At 58.3% G+C, this 20,915-nt stretch overlaps 2 protein-coding genes across 3 annotated transcripts; both read left to right on the top strand.

The window, feature by feature from the left end:
* Positions 1–1,674: 1,674 nt before the first annotated feature.
* Positions 1,675–18,907, top strand: AARS1 (alanyl-tRNA synthetase 1). 2 transcript variants are annotated; one of them, XM_076349494.1, is made up of 21 exons: positions 1,675–1,714; positions 2,776–2,985; positions 3,602–3,790; positions 5,456–5,601; positions 6,706–6,897; positions 7,341–7,485; positions 8,560–8,705; positions 9,279–9,387; positions 9,485–9,635; positions 10,026–10,150; positions 10,803–10,947; positions 11,599–11,777; positions 12,320–12,433; positions 13,183–13,389; positions 14,045–14,229; positions 14,677–14,785; positions 15,551–15,664; positions 15,924–16,043; positions 16,544–16,630; positions 18,113–18,226; positions 18,614–18,907. In XM_076349494.1, exons 2-21 carry the CDS (start codon positions 2,842–2,844, stop codon positions 18,797–18,799), a joined length of 2,907 nt encoding a protein of 968 aa, XP_076205609.1. In that variant the 5' UTR covers positions 1,675–1,714; positions 2,776–2,841; the 3' UTR covers positions 18,800–18,907. The 2 variants fall into 2 exon arrangements, with proteins under 2 accessions (XP_076205609.1, XP_076205610.1); XM_076349495.1 differs by lacking the exon at positions 1,675–1,714 and adding an exon at positions 2,154–2,237.
* Positions 18,908–18,998: 91 nt separating this feature from the next.
* Positions 18,999–20,570, top strand: EXOSC6 (exosome component 6). Its single transcript, XM_076348998.1, has one exon. The coding sequence runs from the start codon at positions 19,006–19,008 to the stop codon at positions 19,864–19,866; it is 861 nt and encodes a 286-aa protein (XP_076205113.1). The 5' UTR covers positions 18,999–19,005; the 3' UTR covers positions 19,867–20,570.
* The last annotated feature ends 345 nt before the right edge of the window (positions 20,571–20,915 follow it).

Below are 20,915 nucleotides of genomic sequence, written 5' to 3'. Positions count from 1 at the left end.
TCTGGGGAAGATATGAGAGCAATCTACAGGATCCCAACGCTGTAGAGGCAGCTGGGGAGCATTCAGGTTGGAGAGGACTTGGGAGGACTCTACTCCAAGACCCGGCAGGAGGAGCAGGGTCAGCAATGACTTCAGATCAAGTTGCCCAGGGCTTGAACCCTCAAAAACCTCCAGGGACCCCGCAGTCTCCCTGGGTCCCCGTTTCAATGCTTGACTGTCCTCACAGTGAATTTTTTGTCCACGTGGCACCTCCCCTGTGTACGGGTGGTGCCTCTTGGCCTTGGACTGCATGCCTCCACCCCGTCATCTACCCGACTGCATGACCGGAGCACGTTCGCCATGCAGTAAAAACCCTCCCTGCGTCTCTTCACCATGACCTTGTCCCCTCACATCCACGTAAAGGCCTTGCAGCCATTACATCCCCCAGCAGGGAAGCCGGTGGGGCTTTGGTCACCACTCCAGCAGCCACCTCGCCCACCACCCCCAGCCAGCTCCCTCTCCCCGACATCCCCAGCCAGCTCCCTCTCCCCAACATCCCCAGCCAGCTCCCTCTCCCCAACATCCCCAGCCAGCTCCCTCTCCTCGACATTCCCAGCCAGCTCCCTCTCCCCGACATCCCCAGCCAGCTCCCTCTCCTCGACATCCCCAGCCAGCTCCCTCTCCCCGACATCCCCAGCCAGCTCCCTCTCCCCGACATCCCCAGCCAGCTCCCTCTCCTCGACATCCCCAGCCAGCTCCCTCTCCCCGACATCCCCAGCCAGCTCCCTCTCCCCGACATCCCCAGCCAGCTCCCTCTCCCCGACATCCCCAGCCAGCTCCCTCTCCTCGACATCCCCAGCCAGCTCCCTCTCCCCCCACATCCCCAGCCAGCTCCCTCTCCCCGACATCCCCAGCCAGCTCCCTCTCCTCGACATCCCCAGCCAGCTCCCTCTCCCCCCACATCCCCAGCCAGCTCCCTCTCCCCGACATCCCCAGCCAGCTCCCTCTCCCCGACATCCCCAGCCAGCTCCCTCTCCCCCCACATCCCCAGCCAGCTCCCTCTCCTCGACATCCCCAGCCAGCTCCCTCTCCCCCCACATCCCCAGCCAGCTCCCTCTCCCCGACATCCCCAGCCAGCTCCCTCTCCCCGACATCCCCAGCCAGCTCCCTCTCCCCCCACATCCCCAGCCAGCTCCCTCTCCCCCCACATCCCCAGCCAGCTCCCTCTCCCCCCACATCCCCTTCTTGGCCTGAGCCTTTTGCAGCTCCCTGCTCACTCCACACCAGCGGCCCAGGCCACAGGTCCGCCTGCGGGGAGCAAGGCTGCGCCAGGTGGGCCAAGGCCTCGTGGTACTGCGGCATCATTGTGCCTGCAGTGAGGAGGGTCTGGGGGGCCCTTACGGTCCCAGCCCCCTCCGTCCCCCCGGCGCTGCCCCGGAACAGGCCTCCCATCCCAGCCCCGCAGCAGGGCTGGCACTCTTAAAATGGCGGCTCCCTTCCCGGCTTCAGCCCGGCCTCATCACGTGGCCGCCGTGTTCCCGTCATTGCATCAGCCGGCGGGCGGCCCTCCCCCAAGGCCGGCCGAGAGGAGGGGGCGGGGCTGATCCGGAGCGACGGCCCCGACAGCCAATCGGCAGCTGGCGTACCGCGTCGCGCCGGGGAGGGGCGGAGCGGAGCGGGCGCGGCGGCGGGGCCCGGTGGTGCGGAGCGAGGGGCGGCGGCGGCGGCCGGGGAGGTAGGGCCTGAGGGGCCGCCGGGGGCCACCGGCCTTCGGGGGTTGCCTCCACGGGCCGGCCGCCTCCTCTGGCCCGGCTGGTGTCCTTCCCCCCCCCCCGGGCAGAGGGGAGACGGCCTGGCGGGGCAGGCGGGCAGGGGGCCGGGGCGGGAGGGTGGCGGTGCCGGTGGTCTGCTCTTCTCAGCCAGGGCCGCGGGGGGGGGATGCCTGTCTGCCGGCGGCTCTCCGCAGGGCTGCCGGGCACCCGCTGTGCCCTCGCCTCTCCTTGGGCACTTGAGACCGGGTGGTGTCAGGGCAGAGGCCCTGCTCTGCCCGGGAGCCGCCGCTGCGCCGGGTCCTTCCCTCCTCCGGTCCTTCCCTCCTCCGGTCCTTCCCTCCTCCAAGGACTCGGTGGCCTTAGTCGTATGAGGAATTACCGTCCCTCTGCACCGGAGCAGGCTGCTGGGAGCTTGGCCCTCTAGGGAACCGCATTGCGCTCCAGCGGCAGAGGACAGCTTTATGCACCCGTTCGGATATACAGGAGGTGCTCCCTTCCAAACTGTCACCTCCAAACCGTCACCTGTCGCCGGTGCGCCTATGGCGATGCGGTTGCTCGCAGGGAAGGTTTCCAGGCATCCCTGGAGTTGACCCTGCTTTGAGCAGGGGGAGGTGGACGAGGTGATATTCAGAGGTCATTTCCAAACTCAGCCATTCTACGAGCCTATGATTTAATCACCCTGAATGATTTTAGGCATTGGCAATCCTCCCCCTCCCCTGCGTCCCTGGCAAGGCAGACATAACCTCTTAATAAGTTCAGTATCCAGGTGAACTTGGTATTTTAAAAACGCATGTTGTCAAAGAACAGGTAACTTGAGCTTGAGCTCTAGAAATCAGGGAGGCTGGGGGAGAGGAAGTTTGGGTTTGGGTCAGCACCGTTTGGGGCGGACCGATGGTTAAACTGAGGAGTCGGTGAGAGTAGTTATCAATGTGGGGAGACCCTTTCGGGAAACGGAGGCAATGATCCTGGTGTTATTGCTTGAGCTGACACCATGTGAGAGCCTTGTTTGTTGTTGTTTCTTCAGACTGCACCAAGGCCTTGCCGCTTTCCCTTCCGCTTGCTTTGGACAGCTGTGACTTGCAGCTTCAAGATGGAAGCTACGCTAACAGCTAGCCAGATCCGGCAACGGTTTATTGACTTCTTCAAGGAAAACAAGCATACCTATGTGCACTCGTCTTCTACAATCCCCCTGGATGACCCCACGCTGCTCTTTGCTAATGCTGGTATGAATCAGGTAGGATTCCTACTGTGGTCTTGTGAACACTGAAACCTGTGAAGATGTTTGCAGAGCTGTTTGTGTAGAAAATTACTGTTGTTCTCTCCATCTTCCTTCTGGTCACAAAGAGGTGGTTGGTGTGTCTGCTGGAGTCCTCTGCGCTCTGGCAAAATTGGCAAGAGCACTGGGAGAGGTTCCTGTGTCTGCTGGGCTGACTGTGCAGCGATGGGAGCACTGCCAGTCTCCCTTGACCCTTTGTACCACAGCTAGTCCTGGCACAAATGACTAATGTCTTTAAAGAGTGGTTGGAGCTGGGCTGCTGAAAGGGCTCTGCTGGAGATCGGCACGCAGTTTTCACTGACTTTTTTTTCTGGTCAGCTGGGAATCTGGTTACTTCCAGTCCCTTTGGAAGTCCTGGGGTAGGCTTCAGGAACACCTGTGTGTGTGTGAGCGCTAAGTTACAGGCAGCGCTGCAGCCTCCTCTCACGCAGGAGACAGCAGGCTTGTCGTTTCTGAAAGCTGCCTCGGGTATGTCCAGGCTAGTGGTATCGTGACGTAGATAATGCTGTTGCTTGCAACATTTGAAAACAGGCTTTTAGTGCTTTTCTTGGTTGCCCTTTTTTCTTTCCACCAGTTCAAACCCATCTTCCTCAATACTATTGACCCCTCGCACCCGCTCGCTAAACTGAACAGAGCTACCAACACTCAGAAGTGCATCCGAGCAGGGGGCAAGCACAATGACCTGGACGACGTCGGGAAAGATGTCTACCACCACACCTTCTTCGAGATGTTGGGGTCCTGGTCCTTTGGGGATTATTTCAAGGTAAAATAGGTTAGGTGCAGCTCTGAATCTCTTGCACAAAGTTACCCGTCTCTATGAACTCAGCAGAGCAATTGCCAAGAGGAAGGAGAATATCTTGGCGTAGAGTGGTTCCTAAGGTGCGTGTGGCTCCTTTGGAGTAAACGAGCTTGGAAGCTGCCTGGACCCTGCAGAATGTTTTGAGATTAATTACTTAAGGTTTACAAAGCTGATTATATTAACTCTGCCAGTTTGGAGTCTTCAGGCAGAGCTTTTAGTGGCTGTCCTGGAGCTGTGGGGAGTTGCATGTGCTGTGCAACTATGATGGACCTCAAACAGGAGTGATTATAAAATAACAACATCCTTTCCCAAGCGTCTTGCTAGCGTAGGGTTCGTATTCGCAAAGGTGATGTTAAGAATGCAGCATAACAGCAGAATTCAGAGGCTTTTTTGGGGCAGCGAACATGCTAGGAGTTAACTTGGCTGCATCTGGAAAGCCATATGAGATGTTTCTTGTGCCCTGTTCACTGCATGTACTGGTTTGCCTGTTTCTTATGCCAAAAGTCTGAAAGTTTTTGGCTGTTTCTTTGTAGAGAGCTGCTGATACAGCAGCCAGTTCTCTGCATGTGCAGGTGCTGCACGTTGAAGAGAAACTCTGTTTGCATTCACTTGCTGACCTCATAGAATCATAGAATCATAGAATCATTGAGGTTGGAAAAGACCTCTAAGATCATCGAGTCCAACCGTCAACCCAACACCACCATGCCCACTAAACCACGTCCCTAAGTGCCTCATCTATTCGTCTTTTAAATACCTCCAGGGATGGTGACTCCACCACTTCCCTGGGCAGCCTGTTCCAATGTTTCACCACTCTTTCAGTAAAGACATTTTTCCTCACGTCCAATCTAAACCTCCCCTGGTGCAACTTGAGGCCATTTCCTCTCGTCCTGTCGCTTGTTACTTGGGAGAAGAGACCGACCCCCACCTCGCTACAACCTCCTTTCAGGGAGTTGTAGAGAGCGATGAGGTCTCCCCTCAGCCTCCTCTTCTCCAGGCTAAACAACCCCAGTTCCCTCAGCCGCTCCTCATCAGACTTGTTCTCCAGACCCCTCACCAGCCTCGTTGCCCTTCTCTGGACACGCTCCAGCACCTCGACGTCCTTCTTGTAGTGAGGGGCCCAAAACTGAACACAGTATTCGAGGTGCGGCCTCACCAGTGCCGAGTACAGGGGCACGATCACTTCCCTACTCCTACTGGCCACACTATTTCTGATACAGGCCAGGATGCCCTTGGCCTTCTTGGCCGCCTGGGCACACTGCCGGCTCATGTTCAGCCGGCTGTCGACCAGCACCCCCAGGTCCTTTTCCGCCAGGCAGCTTTCCAGCCACTCTTCCCCAAGCCTGTAGCGCTGCATGGGGTTGTTGTGGCCGAAGTGCAGGACCCGGCACTTGGCCTTGTTGAACCTCATACAGTTGGCCTCGGCCCATCGATCCAGCCTGTCCAGGTCCCTCTGCAGAGCCTTCCTACCCTCGAGCAGATCAACGCTCCCGCCCAACTTGGTGTCGTCTCCAAACTGACTGAGGGTGCACTCAATCCCCTCATCCAGATCATCGATAAAGATATTGAACAAGACCAGCCCCAACACTGAGCCCTGGGGAACACCGCTCGTGACGATCTTTCCTTCTGCAGGAACTTGCTTGTAAACTGGCACTGGACCTTCTCACCAAGGAGTTCAGCATCCCTGCTGAAAGACTCTACGTCACTTACTTTGGTGGAAATGAGGCTGCGGGACTGCAACCAGACCTGGAGTGCAAGCAGATATGGTTGAATTTGGGGTAAGGCCTTTAATTGAGGAAGGTGCATGTTTTGATGAGCAATAGTCATTCAGAGAAAGATGGCATGTGTTACGTGGCAGAGCACATATAACAGGAGGTTTTAACAAAATTGAAGTGTCACAAATAATGTTTGCAGGGTGGCGGAGCTGCAAAGCCAAAGGGAAGTACTGGTATTAGATAGAAGAGACTGAGAGCTTTCGTTTCAAAATCTCTTGTGTAAGCTTAAGAACGTAAGAAGTGCCCTGCTGGGTCAGATCAATGATCTGTCCAGCCCAGCGTGCTGCTTCTGACAGCAGTTGAGAAGATGCTGTTCAGGGGAAGCGGGCACGCCTGACTGTGACCTGCACTCTGTTTTCCTCCTCCTCCTCCTCCCCTCCCAGCATCCACAGTCACTGGATTAGTTCGTTAGAGGGTGATCCATCTATTCCTTAGCCTCTGTTTGGGGCCCTGCTCCTTCACAGTATGTCTGATTCTGTTTTGAACCTGTTGGATTTCTCTAAATCTCAATCGTAGTCTCCCACCCAGCCTTGTCCTCTCCAAATTGAAGAGTCCTACTCTTTTCTGTACTCTCTTTGTAAGGCAGATGTTCCACCCCCAGGTGGTTTTAGTTGCCCTCCTCTATACCTTTGCTACTTCTGCCTCACCCTCCTTGAGATGAGGAAGCAAGAACCGCACTCAACACTATAAGCTGTGGGTGGGCCAAAGCTTGACGTAGCAGTGAAATGATGCCTTTGGTCTTGTGGCTGTAGCCTCCTCTGAAACCTGCCACTGACCCCGTGACACACCTCTACGCTGTGGGGCCAAACCTGCCTCGCGTGTGTTGAAGTCAGAGATCCGCCTGTCTTCTTGCTGGTGGCTTCGCTGAGGTGTTATGTAGGCCTCTGCCTCCATCTGGGGCCAGTGCCAGGTGCTGATGCTCGCCTGATCCTCCTCAGCAGGGAACCTGGGTGGTAGGATCTTTTATTCGTCTGGCTCAGGACCCTGACGATTTGCCTGCTCATCCAGGGAATTAATGAGCTGAGATTTCTCTGGTATGGTCCTTGGCTGGGGGAATTCTTGCCTTGCTGTAACTCTCTGTTGTTCAAGAAGAGTTTCTTGTTACAGGCTGGCTGAGGGCAGGATTCTGCCTGGCAATATGAAGGATAACTTCTGGGAAATGGGAGACACAGGCCCCTGTGGCCCTTGCAGCGAGATCCACTATGACCGGATCGGGGACAGAGACGCTTCGCACCTGGTCAATCAGGATGACCCCAATGTCCTGGAGATCTGGAACCTGGTGTTCATACAGTTCAACAGGTGAGCGAGACCTGCTTCCCTCCCCAGGCTGCTCCAAGCTTGGCGTGGGGGGGTTGCTTGGACTGCGCACTGTTTTAACTGCCCCTGGCTTGCTCGCCATTCCCTCTTATCCAGGAGCTGTGCACTTTGTGATGCTCTGTCCCCTGACCCACCTGTACAGAAGAGGTCGGTCACACTGGCTTTGGGGACAGACTGGAAGTATTTTCTCAATTCATCTGCCAGGAGTTCAGTAGGGAATAAGTGCCATCCCGCTCTGGGTCTAAGTTGTCATCGAGGGTCTTGTTAACTATATTTTATCAAAGTTGTCCTTTGTGTGGCTTGTCTACGGGCCCGTGTCATAAATCTGATGGAACAAAATCTTGTGAAAATGAGGAGAGAGAGGGGGGTTGCCCCTGCAGAGCCTCCATCCATAACAGCTCATCTTTCTTTCTGTGGCTGGGCAGGGAAGCTGATGGGACACTGAAACCTCTTCCTAAGAAAAGTATTGATACTGGGATGGGCCTGGAGAGGCTGGTCTCTGTGCTGCAGAACAAGATGTCCAACTATGACACCGACCTTTTCCTTCCTTACTTTGAAGCCATCCAAAAGGTACGAACTGGGGAGTCTGGGTCTGGGCCTGACCCAGCTGCGTCCATTCCCTGAATCCCTGGGGAGATGCGTGGGGCTGGTCGGACAGGGCGGTTACGTCTGCACGTCTCTGCTTTCCCAGCTGCTGTGAGCTCCGCGGGTTTGTACTTTGCTGAGGGTAGGAACGCAGGCTGGCACAGTAATTGCTGCCATGGGGCGTGTTTCTGGGGGAAAACATGGGACAATGAGCGGTGCAGCTTTCCCAGGTGTTTCCTGTGAACTGTCCCGATGGCACGCTCCTTGGTTCTCTCCGAGTGGGAGATGCTCTGCTGTCCTGTATGGCCCAGGGCCATCTTTTTGCCGTGTGGTAGAGAGCATGTGGTGCTGCTGACCCAGAATCAAGAGTTTGTCCTTCAGTCTACCACCTGGAACATGCTGCTCTGTAGAAGATCCCCTGAGAGAAGAGGTCTTTGCCATAAACCATGACAATCACTTGCAGAACCAGTGTGCTGTTGCTGCACGTCTTCCTGGGTGGGGGCTGTGTTACCAGTGCTGGGAACTCTGTGTGCAAGTCCAAGCTTTTTTTTTTTCTCTGTGGAAGGGGCAGAGCTTCCTGGCTGCAGATCATGTTGGAAAAAAATGCAGGGAAAAGAGCCCAGGCTCCTGCTGCCTCTGAGAGGGATGAGGTGCAGAGCTCCAGAGTTGGAATTAGAGGGCTGCCTTTCTTCGATGTTAAAGCCACCGGCTGGACACAGCCCACGTGTCCTTGTCTGCCTTCCTGCAGTGTGCTGGGAGCCTGGCTGTAGGGGCTGTGCCCATGGTGACAGGCTTACACCACGTGCAAGCACTGCTTTGTTATAGTGTTGTCTTTGTCTTGGGTATAAAAACACCCTAAAAGGGGGAAGCTGGGACCCCCTCCCACATGACAGAGTTTGATGTTTCTTGGCTGGGCAGGTTATGCCAGGCCGGAGTCTGTGGCTGCGGGCAGTGGGATGGGGCTGGCTTCTGAGGCGCTTCCCTGTTGTTCTGCCACGTTGCCGCTCCCTGCTGTCCGTAATCGTCCCCTTTGCCCACTGCCTTCTCCTCTCTGCACAGGGCACGGGTGTCAGGCCGTACATGGGGCAGGTTGGTGCTGAGGACACCGACGGTATAGACATGGCCTACCGCGTGCTGGCTGACCATGCACGGACCATCACGCTGGCCCTTTCTGATGGGGGCAGACCTGACAACACTGGCAGAGGGTAAGAAGGGAGCTGCCGCGATGCTGCCGCTCCCATGCTGTTCAGCACGTCTTCCCTGAGGGGTCTGGGATCTCACGGGTCTCTGGGATGTGTTTGAATCCATCGTTAAAGCAGTGGATAGCAGAGTGTTCGCTCAGTATATCTGATGCTTGAATCCCTGTAGCAAGGTCCACCCAGAAGGCCAAGACACACAGGTCTGAGGGTTCTTGTGAATACCAGCCCTGCTGTGTCAGCCCCCAAAAAGGATCACTGTGGGCAGACAGGCAGAAAACCCTGCTTGATGCTGCTGTCAAAAAAAACCCAATGAAGTTTGGGCCGGGGGGCTGTGCTGTGAGTGCCGCTGGACTCAGAGGACCGACTCTTAAGCATACCATGTGTCTGGGTCATGGAGCTGGGGCCTGGCACCTCACCTCTGGCTTGCTGCCGGTGTGAGCAGCTACTTGAGAGAAAATGTGGGGAGAGAACCCTGTGCTCTTGGTCCTGGGAGGGGGTGCTGGCGGGTGGGTGCTGGTGCATCCCCTGAGAACAGCTCAGAGGTGTAACTTTTGCATGAGGGGCTCTGCTATTCCCTAGGTATGTGCTGAGGCGGATTCTCCGACGGGCTGTGCGCTACTCCCACGAGAAGCTTAATGCCCCCAAGGGTTTCTTTGCTACTCTGGTTGATGTGGTGGTGCAGTCACTGGTAAGTTCTTCCCCCGCTCCACTGTATCTGCTGAAGACTTCCTCTGCTGACGTGTGCGGATCTCCATGCTGAAGGACTAATCCTCTTGGATCTGCAGGGAGATGCCTTTCCTGAGCTGAAGAAGGACCCAGATATGGTGAAGGACATTATCAATGAAGAAGAGGATCAGTTCCTGAAAACACTAAGCAGAGGACGTCGCATCCTGGACAGGAAGATCCAGAGTCTGGGAGACAGTAAAACCATCCCTGGTAAGGCTGTGACTTCTGTCTGGATGCACCAAAAGGCATTTATCATCTGGGACCAAGTTAGGGCTCAGCTGGGCTGGGAACTGAGAGATAGTGGAAGGCGTGAGGGCACAGAGTTGGAGTCAAAAGATCGTTGCTCAGAGCTGGGCCACCCCTCTCTCCTCTGGCCTGCGTTCACTTGCTCAGGTTTCTAAGCTGCCCAGACACGACATGATAGTGTGATCTCTGTGCTGTCAATGAGGAGCCTTTTTGATATGTTCATGTTCAGCAGACCTGTTCCCTGTCCTGCCATAGCGCCAAGCCAGTCGGGTGGGACAGAGCCGGTCGGAGAGCGGGGAAAGGAGCGGTGTCTCACGGTGCAGGAGTGCCGACTGCTCTGCTTTTTCTCCGAAGGTGATACTGCCTGGCTGCTGTATGACACCTACGGTTTTCCTGCGGATCTCACTGGGCTGATTGCAGAGGAGAAGGGCCTTGTTGTGGACATGGAGGGCTTTGAAGAAGAGCGGAAAAATGCGCAGGTAGATAACAGCTCCAGGGGGAGCTGGTCTGAGAGTGGGCAGGGAGGATTCCCTTCCTTGTAGTTCGCAGTCATGAGTCTGGTCCTTTCTTACCGGGTCTGCTCACACCCCGCGTGCCCCAGTGCCCTGTGGGAAGGACCAGGGCACGGCACTGCAGTTGTTGTGGGACATGTCTTTTCTGTGCAGCTGGGGCTGGTTTTGCTCACTAACACTGTGAGGCCCGGGACCTCGAGCTCAGCCTTCAGACAGAGTTGGTGGAGTGCTGGGAGCACCTCCCCACTGTCCTGTTCTGGATAGGGAAGTTCGGGACTTCCCTGTCCGAGGAGCAGTGTCCAAGCAGGCCTGCAGCTTGGGTGCCTCTCCCAACAGTTTGCTGCTGCAGCAGCAGAGAGTGGCATCGACCGGCTGGCTGGGTACTTGCCTTGCCCTTGCTGGGCTCAGGCCTGCCTCGTCTGCCCGCTGGTAGCGCTGGAACAGCCTGCTCTGAAGTCAGAAAAGATGGGAGCACTCCAGCTGCTGGCACACGGCTTCCCAGAGCAAAGCTCTGAACCAAGGAGCATTCAGGGATGCGAGTGAGCTGTGCAACTAGGCTGGCGTGCACGGGCCAGTGCTGAGGTGGGTCTTCTCAAACTTTGGTGCTTGTCGTTGGCAGCTCAAATCCCAAGGGAAGGGTGCCGGAGGGGAGGACCTCCTCATGCTGGACATCTATGCCATCGAAGAGCTGAGGGCCCGAGGGCTGGAGGTGACTGACGACTCTCCAAAATACAGCTATGCTTCAGATCAGAGCGGTGCCTACGGTATGAAAAAAACCTCAGAATCATCCTCTGCTGCCAAACCTTTCCTGGCATGTACCTCAACAAGATCCCCTCTGGCCTCACCTTTCCTGGGACATGGAGGCGGGAGTAGAAACGTGCGCAGGTTAATAGCCTGCTTGTAACAAATTGAGCAGGGAAAGAGAAGGGCAGACTCTTCAAGGGCTGCTGTACTCTTCAGGCCTGTTGCTGCCAACTTAAGGGAATTCCTGTTCCCTGCAGCTTCACGTCTCCACACTCCTGTTTGTATTTCCTAGCTGCTCCTTTGCCAGTGCCGCAGGAGACTGCAGTTTCTGCTTGGTCTGTTAGAGGGTCCTTGGCCCACTTGCTCTGGCTCTTGCTGCTAATTCTTCAATTTGTTGGAGATTCAGGAGGCCCCAGGCTCGTAGCAGCACACATGGCTGACTTTTACTGCATAGGTGTGGAGGGAGGTGACAGTCCTGCCTTGGAGAGCACTGAACGAAATTCCCTCTTATCCAACTAACTGTCACCCTAGTTCTTTCTCCTTACCCCCTGCAAATGTAGCTGCCATGAGCTCCTGCAATAGCTGGGAGGTGTTGCTATGAAGTTCTGCTCCCATGTGGTGTCTACAAAGTTCCCCTGTTTTACTGACACTGCCTGTCGTCCCGGTGACAGATTTTGGGAGCCTCGTGGCCACAGTGAAAGCCATCCGCAGGGAGAAGAAGTTTGTGGAGGAGGTGTCCACTGGCCAGGAGTGTGGGATAGTGCTGGATCGGACCTGCTTCTACGCCGAGCAGGGAGGGCAGATCTATGACGAGGGCTACATGGTCAAGGACGATGACGGCAGGGAGGATGTGAGTGGGCCTGAGAGCCTTTCGCTAGACTCAGTCTGACCTGGGGCCTGGGCATGTGCGTGCAGAGAAGGAGAAGGGGCCAAAGCAAACTCCAGCAATTTCCTGTCCATGGCAGGTGTCAGGCATTGCACAGGTTTCCTTTTCGGGGGGTGCAGCGCGGCACTGATGTGCTGGAGTTTTGTTCCCCTTGCTTCTTGGGGAACTGTGCTGCAGCGACAGGCTGTCACCAGAATGTGGGTGCCTGCGGTGGTGGCGCTGGGATTGCCGTGCGGAAGGACAGAGCTTTCGAGCCATGATGGGGAGCTGAGGTGGGGAGCTCTTTCAGCTCTGCTGTGCCCCATAACCATGCCCCACCTTCATTCTCTTCTCTGCTTTGCAGCCCTGTGTGCTGTGCCTGGGGACACTCAGCTTTCTCCTATCACACGCACCAGTCCGGCTCTCAGCTGAGACCTTTCCAGCTGCAGCTCAGACCTCTGGCTGGACCGTCTGTCTCCCCCTGGCCTCTCGCCCCGCTCACTGGGTGCGTTTCCCTCTTTGTACAGAAAACAGAATTCACGGTGAAGAACGTGCAGGTCCGAGGAGGCTACGTGCTTCACATAGGAACTCTATATGGAAGCTTGAAAGTAGGAGATCAGGTCCACCTGTCTATTGATGAGGTGAGTTAAGACATGGTATAACAGATGGCCTCATCTCTTTTCCCTGGATTTTGCCTCCTTTGTTTCCATTGGTGCCACTTGGGTGGCCTGGAGTTTGGGGCCTGCTCTCCCTCTGGCACACGATGCAGGCAAGCAGTGTGGCCCTTCCAGTCTGGCTGACTCGAGGCCTCTCCTTCCTGGCACCTGGCTTTCTCTTGCCAGGAGGCAGATAACGCCCTGCTGGCTCAGAGCCACGCTCAGGGGGTTTTGCCGACCAGCAGCAGAAACACGTTTTGGGTCATGGTGGAGCAGGTATGGTGCTCCGCTGCGTTGTGGATGACAGTGGGGCTGTTGGCCCCACTCCAGACATTGCTCCAGCAGGCTCAGCCTGCTGAGTGAGTGCTGGGTTGAGCCTAGTCTGCAGAATGCATTTCCCTTCCCTATAGAGGCGGCACCTTTGGAGCAAGAGGGAAGGCTCCCATCTTGCAGCGCTTCTCGCTGTTGAGTGTCTGTGACCTGCTCTGTCCTTGGCCTCTCTGCAGGTAGACCTAACAAGGGGACTGCCAGGGAAAAGCCATGCACAAATTTGGTGGGGAATGTCCTGCTCCCTTAGCTGAGGCTCCAAGGCAGCAAATGTGCTAAGTTGTTTCTGGTCTCCTGAGCTGGTTTCGGTTTCTGTTGGAGAAGCGTGTCAACCTCCACTTCTGCTGCTAGAGGTGATCTTGGCTCCGCAGTGCAGGACCCCATCTAACAGTGACTTCCTCCATCAGACTAGGCGGAGGCCAGTCATGAGCAACCACACGGCCACCCACATCCTCAACTTCGCCCTGCGCTCAGTGTTGGGGGAAGCTGACCAGAGAGGGTCGCTGGTCGCACCGGACAGGCTGCGGTTCGACTTCACAGCCAAGGGAGCCTTGTCTACCCAGGAAATCAAGAAAGTCGAAGGGATCGCCAACCAGATGATTGAGGAGGCAAAGGTGGGTATGGCTGACGGGTTGGAAATACTCAGGAAAAAAAAAAAAAACTCGAGTCAAGTTTTTGGATGATCTGGGGTGGTGGATGTTTGGCCCAGCAGGAGTCTTCTGAGCTGCTGATGCGGTGCTGTGCGCAGATTGGCATCACCTCAGAGGATTTTGAGTGGGAAAACTCCATGTAGGCTGCTCTGTTCGTTGGTACCGAGCCCTCTCTAGGGTTGGAGTGGTTCTCTGCCTGCTCTAGTGTCACATTAGCTACAAGAGCCAAGAAGTTTGGCAGAGTAGGCCTGGTTGGATTTACAGTGTAAACCCAGACCCTCCAGTGATGTGTCCTCAACGGTGAGAGAGTTACTCTGTCTGGTGCCAACCCTGTGTCAGAACAGACCCTGCAGGACCCTGTGCTCTGCTCAGGAGTCTGTGGTTAGAAACCATTTGAGTGTACAGGAGCACGGTGGGTCTGAGCAGGCAGTGGTATCAGGAATTTTGAAGATGGGGCATCTGTCAATGACTTTAGGATCCCTGCAGCTCAACAAACCCCAGCACAGGTGAGGCACGTAACTTCCCTTTTAGGGGAAGTCAGGATTCCCTGGGAACGCAGGCCCTCAGTCACAGCTGACAGGACCAGCTCTTACCTGCGTCCCTTTCCTGTCCTCTGCAGACTGTGTACGCCAAGGACTGCCCTCTCGCAGCAGCCAAAGCTATCCAAGGACTGCGGGCAGTTTTTGATGAGACCTACCCTGATCCTGTCCGTGTGGTCTCAATCGGCATCCCTGTGGAGGAGCTGCTGGCTGACCCCTCTGGCCCCGCGGGCTCCATCACTTCTATTGAGTTCTGCGGAGGGACGTGAGTATCTGGAGAGGCCGGGGAAGGCAGCAGCGTGGCTGAAAAAGAGTCCCTGGGGAGCCTGAGCTCTGTTGTGAGTGCCGTGGGCGTATGCTGGGCATGGCCAGGGCAAAGCTGGAGGTGGTGGTGATGATGTGCCTTTGCATTCCCAGTCTGGAGTCAAGCCGCGTTTCAAATCAGCCTTTGCAGGCAGGGAAACTGCCTTTATGCTGTCCCTGCCCACACGCATAGTCTCTGACAGTGCTGGGAACATAGCCCTTGCCACCCTTTCCTCGCTCGTTTGCTTTTAGTGGCTTTTAGTGGCTAGGCTGGGTTTTCTGCCTGTCCCCAGGCTTGCTGCATCTCCCTGGCAGGGTGGTTTTCTTGTTTCCGTGCTGATCCCTGCTGAGATGAGAGGTGGACTTCTAACTCTCGCTTGTTGTGGGTCTTTCTGGGTTCTTTCCAAAGGCACTTGCAGAACTCCAGCCATGCTGGCCCCTTTGTGATTGTTTCAGAAGAAGCGATTGCTAAAGGCATCCGGAGGATAGTTGCAGTCACCGGGGCCGAAGCTCGGAAGGTAAGGGGAGGCAGGAGAGATCCTCTGTGAAATCCCACATGTTAACCCTGTGCCAAGGTTCCTTTCGTTCCAATTTGCTCGATATCCCTGTTGGGATGCTCAGCACAAGGGAGAATTGGCGTGAGTGTCTGAGGGACTCGTGGAGAAGGATGCTGCTGTTAGCGAAGGCTGTGCTAGAGGCCCCTGGCTGTGCTACAGCCAGAGGAGAGGCCTGGGAGGGAAGGGGGGAAAGTCTCAGCTGCAGAGACTCAGTCTCAGCAAAAAAAAACCAAACCACCAGTCTCAGCTGTTGTGTTAGTGTGGCAGAAAGGCCTGGGGTGGGTCCGCGAGGTGGCTGCGGGGTTAGCTCGGGGTGCTTTGCAGAATGGGCTGCAGACCGAGAGCCCTCAGAAGCTGGCAAGATTGGCAGGAGAGTTGTGCAGTCTGGGAATCCAGTCCTCTGCTGCGGGAGGCAGGTGACTTTGGCCCTGGGCTAGCCTGGGCTGGGGCTTCCTAGAGTGGGAGAAGGGGCTTGGTGAGGAGATGGTTTTCTCTTTTTGGAGGATCTTGGCATTTCTTCTGGCAAAGAAGAGTCTGGGGGCCTGTCTGCCAGCATCACACCCTGGCTCTGGTCAAGTGCTGCCTGCTTTGGCTCCGCTGCTTCCCAAGGAGTTACTGAACTCCATCCTGGGGCCGCAGTGTTCTTCACCCCTTCTCATGGTGGTGGCCAAGAGCCCAGCCTGCTAAATCTCCCTGCATGACTTAACTTGGATTGTATTCTGCTAGGCCCTCAGGAAAGTCGACAGCCTCAGGAAACTGTTGTCAGCCCTGGAGGCCAAGGTGAAGGTCCAGACCACTCCCAACAAGGATGTGCAGAAGGAGATCACGGATCTCAGTGAGGTGAGGATGGTAGCAGTGCTCTGCCTTCCCAAAGTGAACGGGAGCTTGATTGCCTGCACTGGGTGGTTTTAATGAGGCTCAAGTTCAGCTTCCTGCTGAACAGAGGTCCCAGCCCTGCGGGTGCTGCAGCCAGCACCTCATGCCTGAGTTGTTGGGCACTGGGAGAGGAGGGGAGGTTCACGAGTGTGGTGGAGCATCCCCTGCCTCCTGCCATGGTCACCGGTACCTCTGACCCTCTCTACCCACTCCTGTTTTGCAGACGCTGGCCACTGCTGTTATCCCACAGTGGCAGAAAGATGAACTGAGAGAGGCTGTTAAAGCACTGAAGAAAGTTATGGATGACCTGGACCGAGCAAGCAAAGCCGACATCCAGAAACGAGTGAGCCCTGGGCAGGAATAAAGGGCAGAGTGGGGGGGCTGCGGGGGGCTCCGCTTGTGTCCAGTGTGGAAGGGAGCAGAGCTGTGGGGATGCCCCTCGCTCTGTTCAGCCTTCCAGCCTCTCCTGCTCCCTCCCAGGGCACGTCCACGCCTGTTCCCTGGGGCGACGCGCTGGCAGCATGTCTTGGAAGTTGGAGTGCTCCTGCCCTAACGGTGCCCCTGGGTGCACGGTATGGGTGGTGCGTGGTTCTTCCTCCTGGATCCCATTGGATTTTCCTGGAGGAGGAATCAAGCGCAGCACTGCTGCTGCCTTGCAGGCCACGCACCCGCCTGCCAACACGTTTTGTTCCTGGCTGCGGAGCGTGGGGCTGCTCTGGGCTGGGCCGTGGGTGTGTTGGGGCACCTTGACGGCCTCTGTACCTGCAGGGAAGCTCTACCCGGCTGGTTCTTGTGTCCATACGCAGTGTGTGTGCTCTAGCATCTGACCACTGTTGTCCTCAGGTGCTGGAGAAGACCAAGCAAGTCATTGAGAGTCACCCTAACCAGCCGTTGGTCATCATGGAAATGGAAAACGGAGCCTCAGCAAAGGTATGGGAAGGCCTGGTCTCCTCGACAACCTTCCTTGTGCCTGAGGAGCGGTTGGGTGGTCTCCGTTCAGCTGGGGAGGCGGTGCTGTGTTACAGAGCTGTCTCTCTTGCCGCCTGCCAGCCCTCAGCAGCGGCTAGCGAAGAGGGGGAGGACCACTGGGATACTCTCTGTGTCCCACCTCCTGGACTAACACATGGGTGTGCAGGAGTGTGTGGGGGGTCCTGACCATTTGCTGAGCTTCCAGACCTGGTGGTGGATGGGAACCCCAATAGAAATCACGTTGTGTCCCGGGTAAGACTCATCCAGGAGCAATCACAACACTAAAATGCAGGCTTAAGGAACTCTGAACAGCAGCTCTGCCAAGCCGCGGAAGTCGTGATGCTTGTGGCCGTTGCAGATCAGCTCTGGGAACGGTGTCCTGGGCTGCGTGTGTGGACAGGGCCAGGCCAGGGAGCTGCTCCCCACTGTCTGCTGCAGCAAGGTTCAAATTCTTCTCCGGCCGGAGCTGAAACTGCTCTTTCCCTCCCTCCACGCACAAGCTGAGTTTCTTTCCAAGCGATTTCTGTTGTGAATAAAAGCTCCCTTGCGTGCGCTGTGCCGCAGTGCTGAGCCCAGCAAGTGCCAGGCAGCGGGGGCTGGTCGTGCCCTGAGGTTGGACCGCTCGAGTTTTAATGCCCTATTTAAATTTCCGCTCCGGGAGTCTCGGAGCTGATCCTGCTTACAGACGCCTGGTCGCTCTCTCTGGCCGTCCCCGTCTCCACGATGCCGGCACTCCTGCTCGCAGTGGGTGCCAATGCAGCATTCTTCCTGGCAGAAGGGTGCATCCCAGGGGATGGCGGTGCCGGCAGCCCGGGGAGCTGCATATTCCCTACCCAGCTAGAGCAGCACCGCTTTGCTGGCTGGAGGGCCTGCTCCCGGAGCTCTGTGCTGCATCGAACTGTCTATGCGAGCAAAGGATGACGGTCTCCTTGGGAATAACAGGATGCGTGGCAGTCTCCCCGGTTTCTCCAGCGTGCCTGCTGTGTCTGATAACCCTTGCAGCTTCTTCACGCTGCAGTCCGAGTCCTCCTGACTCGCTGCGGAACAGCTGCTCCCTCCTGCCGGGAGCTCACATTGCAGGGCAGAGCATTTTCCCCTCCAGCCAGTACGCTCAGGCGAAGGTTCACTTGCTTTGGGGCTGCACGGCCACTAATTCTGCCAGTTCCTGAAAAACGGAAGGTGGGGGAAATAAAAGCGGCTCCTCGCTCCTGCCTCCTTGCAGCTGTGAGGGGACGCAGCCAGGGCTTGCGTCCCCTGCAAGGCTTCTGCACAGCCGGGGATGTGAAGATCGCTCGGGTTTGGGGGAAGGAGCGGCGCAGGGTGCTGCCGGCTGGTTTAATGCACGTCCAGATCCCCGAGGTCTCCGTGGGTGCCGCGGGGGCTGGAGCAGGGCTGGTTGCCAGCAGGGGGAAGGTGTGCTGCAATGACTCTGTCGTCCTACAGGCCCTGAACGAATCTCTGAAGCTCTTCAAGACTTACTCGCCCCAGACTGCCGCCATGCTCTTCGCTATAGATAACGAAGCTGGCAGAATCACCTGCCTGTGTCAAGTACCCCAGGTAACGCCGAGGCTCTGCGTCTGCTTTTCCCTGGGCCTCGGTGGAGGGTCTGCAGCCTCCAGGCAGTAACTATCTAACGCTACGGGGCCAAAACTCGTTTGGGTTGGGCAAGAGCTGTGACCCTTCTGCTTTGGGTTATCATCAGGCTGCAGAGGGGTGGAAGAGGCGTTGTGCTCTGCAAACGGGGAAGGGGGAAGAGCCGGGACTTAAATGTGGTTGTAGGCACGGGGGCAGGTAGGCTGCCTCTGGGCTGCTGGCCTAGCTCTTCTCTGGGAGATGCACCTGGAAGAGCTTTGTCCTGTTGTACGATGCTCGTGGAGCCTTTTCCCTCGCTGCTGGCTGGGTTGAGGTCGAGCTGCCTCTCTTTTTGTTTCTTTTCCTATCCAGGAGACCGCAAATAAGGGCCTGAAGGCCAGCCAGTGGGTGCAGGAGGTGTCTGGCTTGATGGACGGCAAAGGCGGGGGGAAGGACGTCTCTGCGCAGGCGACGGGCAAGAACGTGGGCTGCCTGCAGGAGGCCCTGAACCTGGCCACGGACTTTGCCAGGCTCCGGCTGGGGGAGCTGAAGAACTGACGGGGTGGGGGGGGGGTTCACCGGCACCCCTCTCCCCTCCTGCCCGTCCCCTGCCTGCTGCTGAGCCACCGCCCGCGTTTCCTATGAATAAAGGCCGCCTGCCCTGCGCGCTGCCGCCTCGGCTCTGCTTTCCGGGGCCGGGCCGGGCCGGGCTCCTCCTCCTGCCCGCCCCTGCCCGCCCGCCTCGCCCGTGTTCTCCGCCGAGCATGCCGCTGGATCACCGCCGGGTGCGGGGCCCGGAGGAGTCGCAGCCGCCGGAGGTGTGGGCAGCGGCCGGGGGAGCCGGGGAGGTGCCGGAGGAGGAGGAGGAGGAGGACGCGGACGCGGCGCCGCGGGACCCCTGCGCCCTGCGGCCGCTCTTCGCCCGGGCCGGGCTGCTGAGCCAGGCGGAGGGCTCGGCCTACGTGGAGCTGGGCGGCGGCACCAAGGTGCTCTGCGCCGCCTGGGGCCCGCGGGAAGCGGCCGAGCCCGGCGCGGCGGCGGCGGCGGCGGCGGCGGCGGCGGGAGGGGGGCGGCTGCTCTGCGAGTTCCGCCGGGCCCCCTTCGCCGGGCGCGGGGCGCGGTGGCGGCCGGGTTCGGCGGCGGAGCGGGAGGCCGAGCGGGAAGCGGCGGCGGCGCTGCGGGAGGCGTTGGAACCGGCGGTGCGGCTGGCCCGGTACCCGCGGGCTCGCCTGGCCGTCAGCGCCCTGCTGCTGCAGGACGGCGGCTCCGCGCTGGCCGCCGCCATCAGCGCCGCTGCCCTGGCCCTGGCCGATGCCGGGGTGGAGATGTACGACCTGGCGGTGGGCTGCGCCCTGTGCCGGCCCCCGGGTCCCGCCGCCGCTTGGATGCTGCAGCCCGGGGAGCCCGAGGAGCGCCGCTCCGTCGCCCAGCTCACCGTGGCTCTCCTGCCCGCCCTCAACCAGGTGTCGGCGGTGCTGGGCGGCGGGCAGGGCAGCCCTCCCGACGCCTGGGCGCAGGCGCTGCGCCTCGGCCTCGACGGCTGCCACCGCCTCTACCCCGTGCTGCGGCAGAGCCTGCTGCGGGCCGCCCGCCGCCGCGATGCCGCCGCTGCCACCACTGCTTGAGCGCCGATGACGCCCGGGTGCCCCTGTCTGGGGATGGGGGTCGTCTCCCAGAGCCCATCCAAACTGCCCACGGTGCTGCTGGAGACCCCTGGAGCCTGCCTGATCCACACCTCATGCTGCTGGAGACACCTCGGAGCCTGCCCAAGCCAGCCCTTGCGCTGCCGGAGACACATACTCCCCCACACCCCCCCCAGAGCTGCCCACACAGCTGGAGGCCCAAGAAACCTGCCCGAGGACACCGTAGCCTACCTCTGCCCCACCGCTGGAGAGCCCCCCAAAGCAGCCCCCACACTGCCGAAGCACCCCGGAGCCTGCCTGAGGAGCCCCTGTGTCGCAGGAGACCCCTCCCAAGTTGCCCCGCAGGACCGAAGCAGCCTCGGGCGCTGCCGGAGCCCCCCCCCTCCATACTGCCTCAGCTGCCAGCGCCTGCCTGCGCCAGCCCCACGCTGACGGACCCTGCCTGAGACCTTCCCCTCCAAGCAGCTGCCCGCACTGCGGGACCCCACACCCCACCCCAGTGTGACCCTCACACCGAGCTGCCCACCACGGCCATCCACGCAGGCAGGGTCCAGGCAGCACCGGGCAGGAACCACGTCGTGGCACAGACTGCGCATCCCTTGGACCTCCTGCCCAGGCAGCGCTTCAGGGTGGCAGAGAGATGTTTTGTTGGTTTTTTTTTTTTTTTTATAATAAATCAGGTTTTTCTGACGAGTCTTCCGCCTGCGTGGCTCTGCCGGGGCCTCTGCCAGCCGCGGGCAGAGGTGGAAGGATGCACTCGTGGTGACCCGCTGCCAGGCATCAGGGTCACCCCCCCTCTGCTCCCGCTGTCCTTCCTCGAGGGCTGCGGAGGGAGCTGGGCGCTGCCTTGGGGTCTGGTTATTCCTGGGGAGGGAGAGGAGCTGGTCCTCTCTGCCCAGCTGCACCGCGCCGGGCTGGTAGGGAATATTCTGGGTAAAGGCGGCGATTAATGTTTCCATTGAGAAACAGGGCAGAGCGGCGCTCCTCCTGCCTCTGGGTTGAGTTGCGGGGAAGGCAGCATCCTAGAAAGC

The sequence above is a fragment of the Aptenodytes patagonicus genome, chromosome 11, assembly GCF_965638725.1.
Source record: "Aptenodytes patagonicus chromosome 11, bAptPat1.pri.cur, whole genome shotgun sequence".
Lineage (NCBI taxonomy): Eukaryota > Metazoa > Chordata > Aves > Sphenisciformes > Spheniscidae > Aptenodytes > Aptenodytes patagonicus.
Note: the sequence above shows the minus strand (reverse complement) of the source record. Positions and strands in the feature narration are given on the sequence as shown.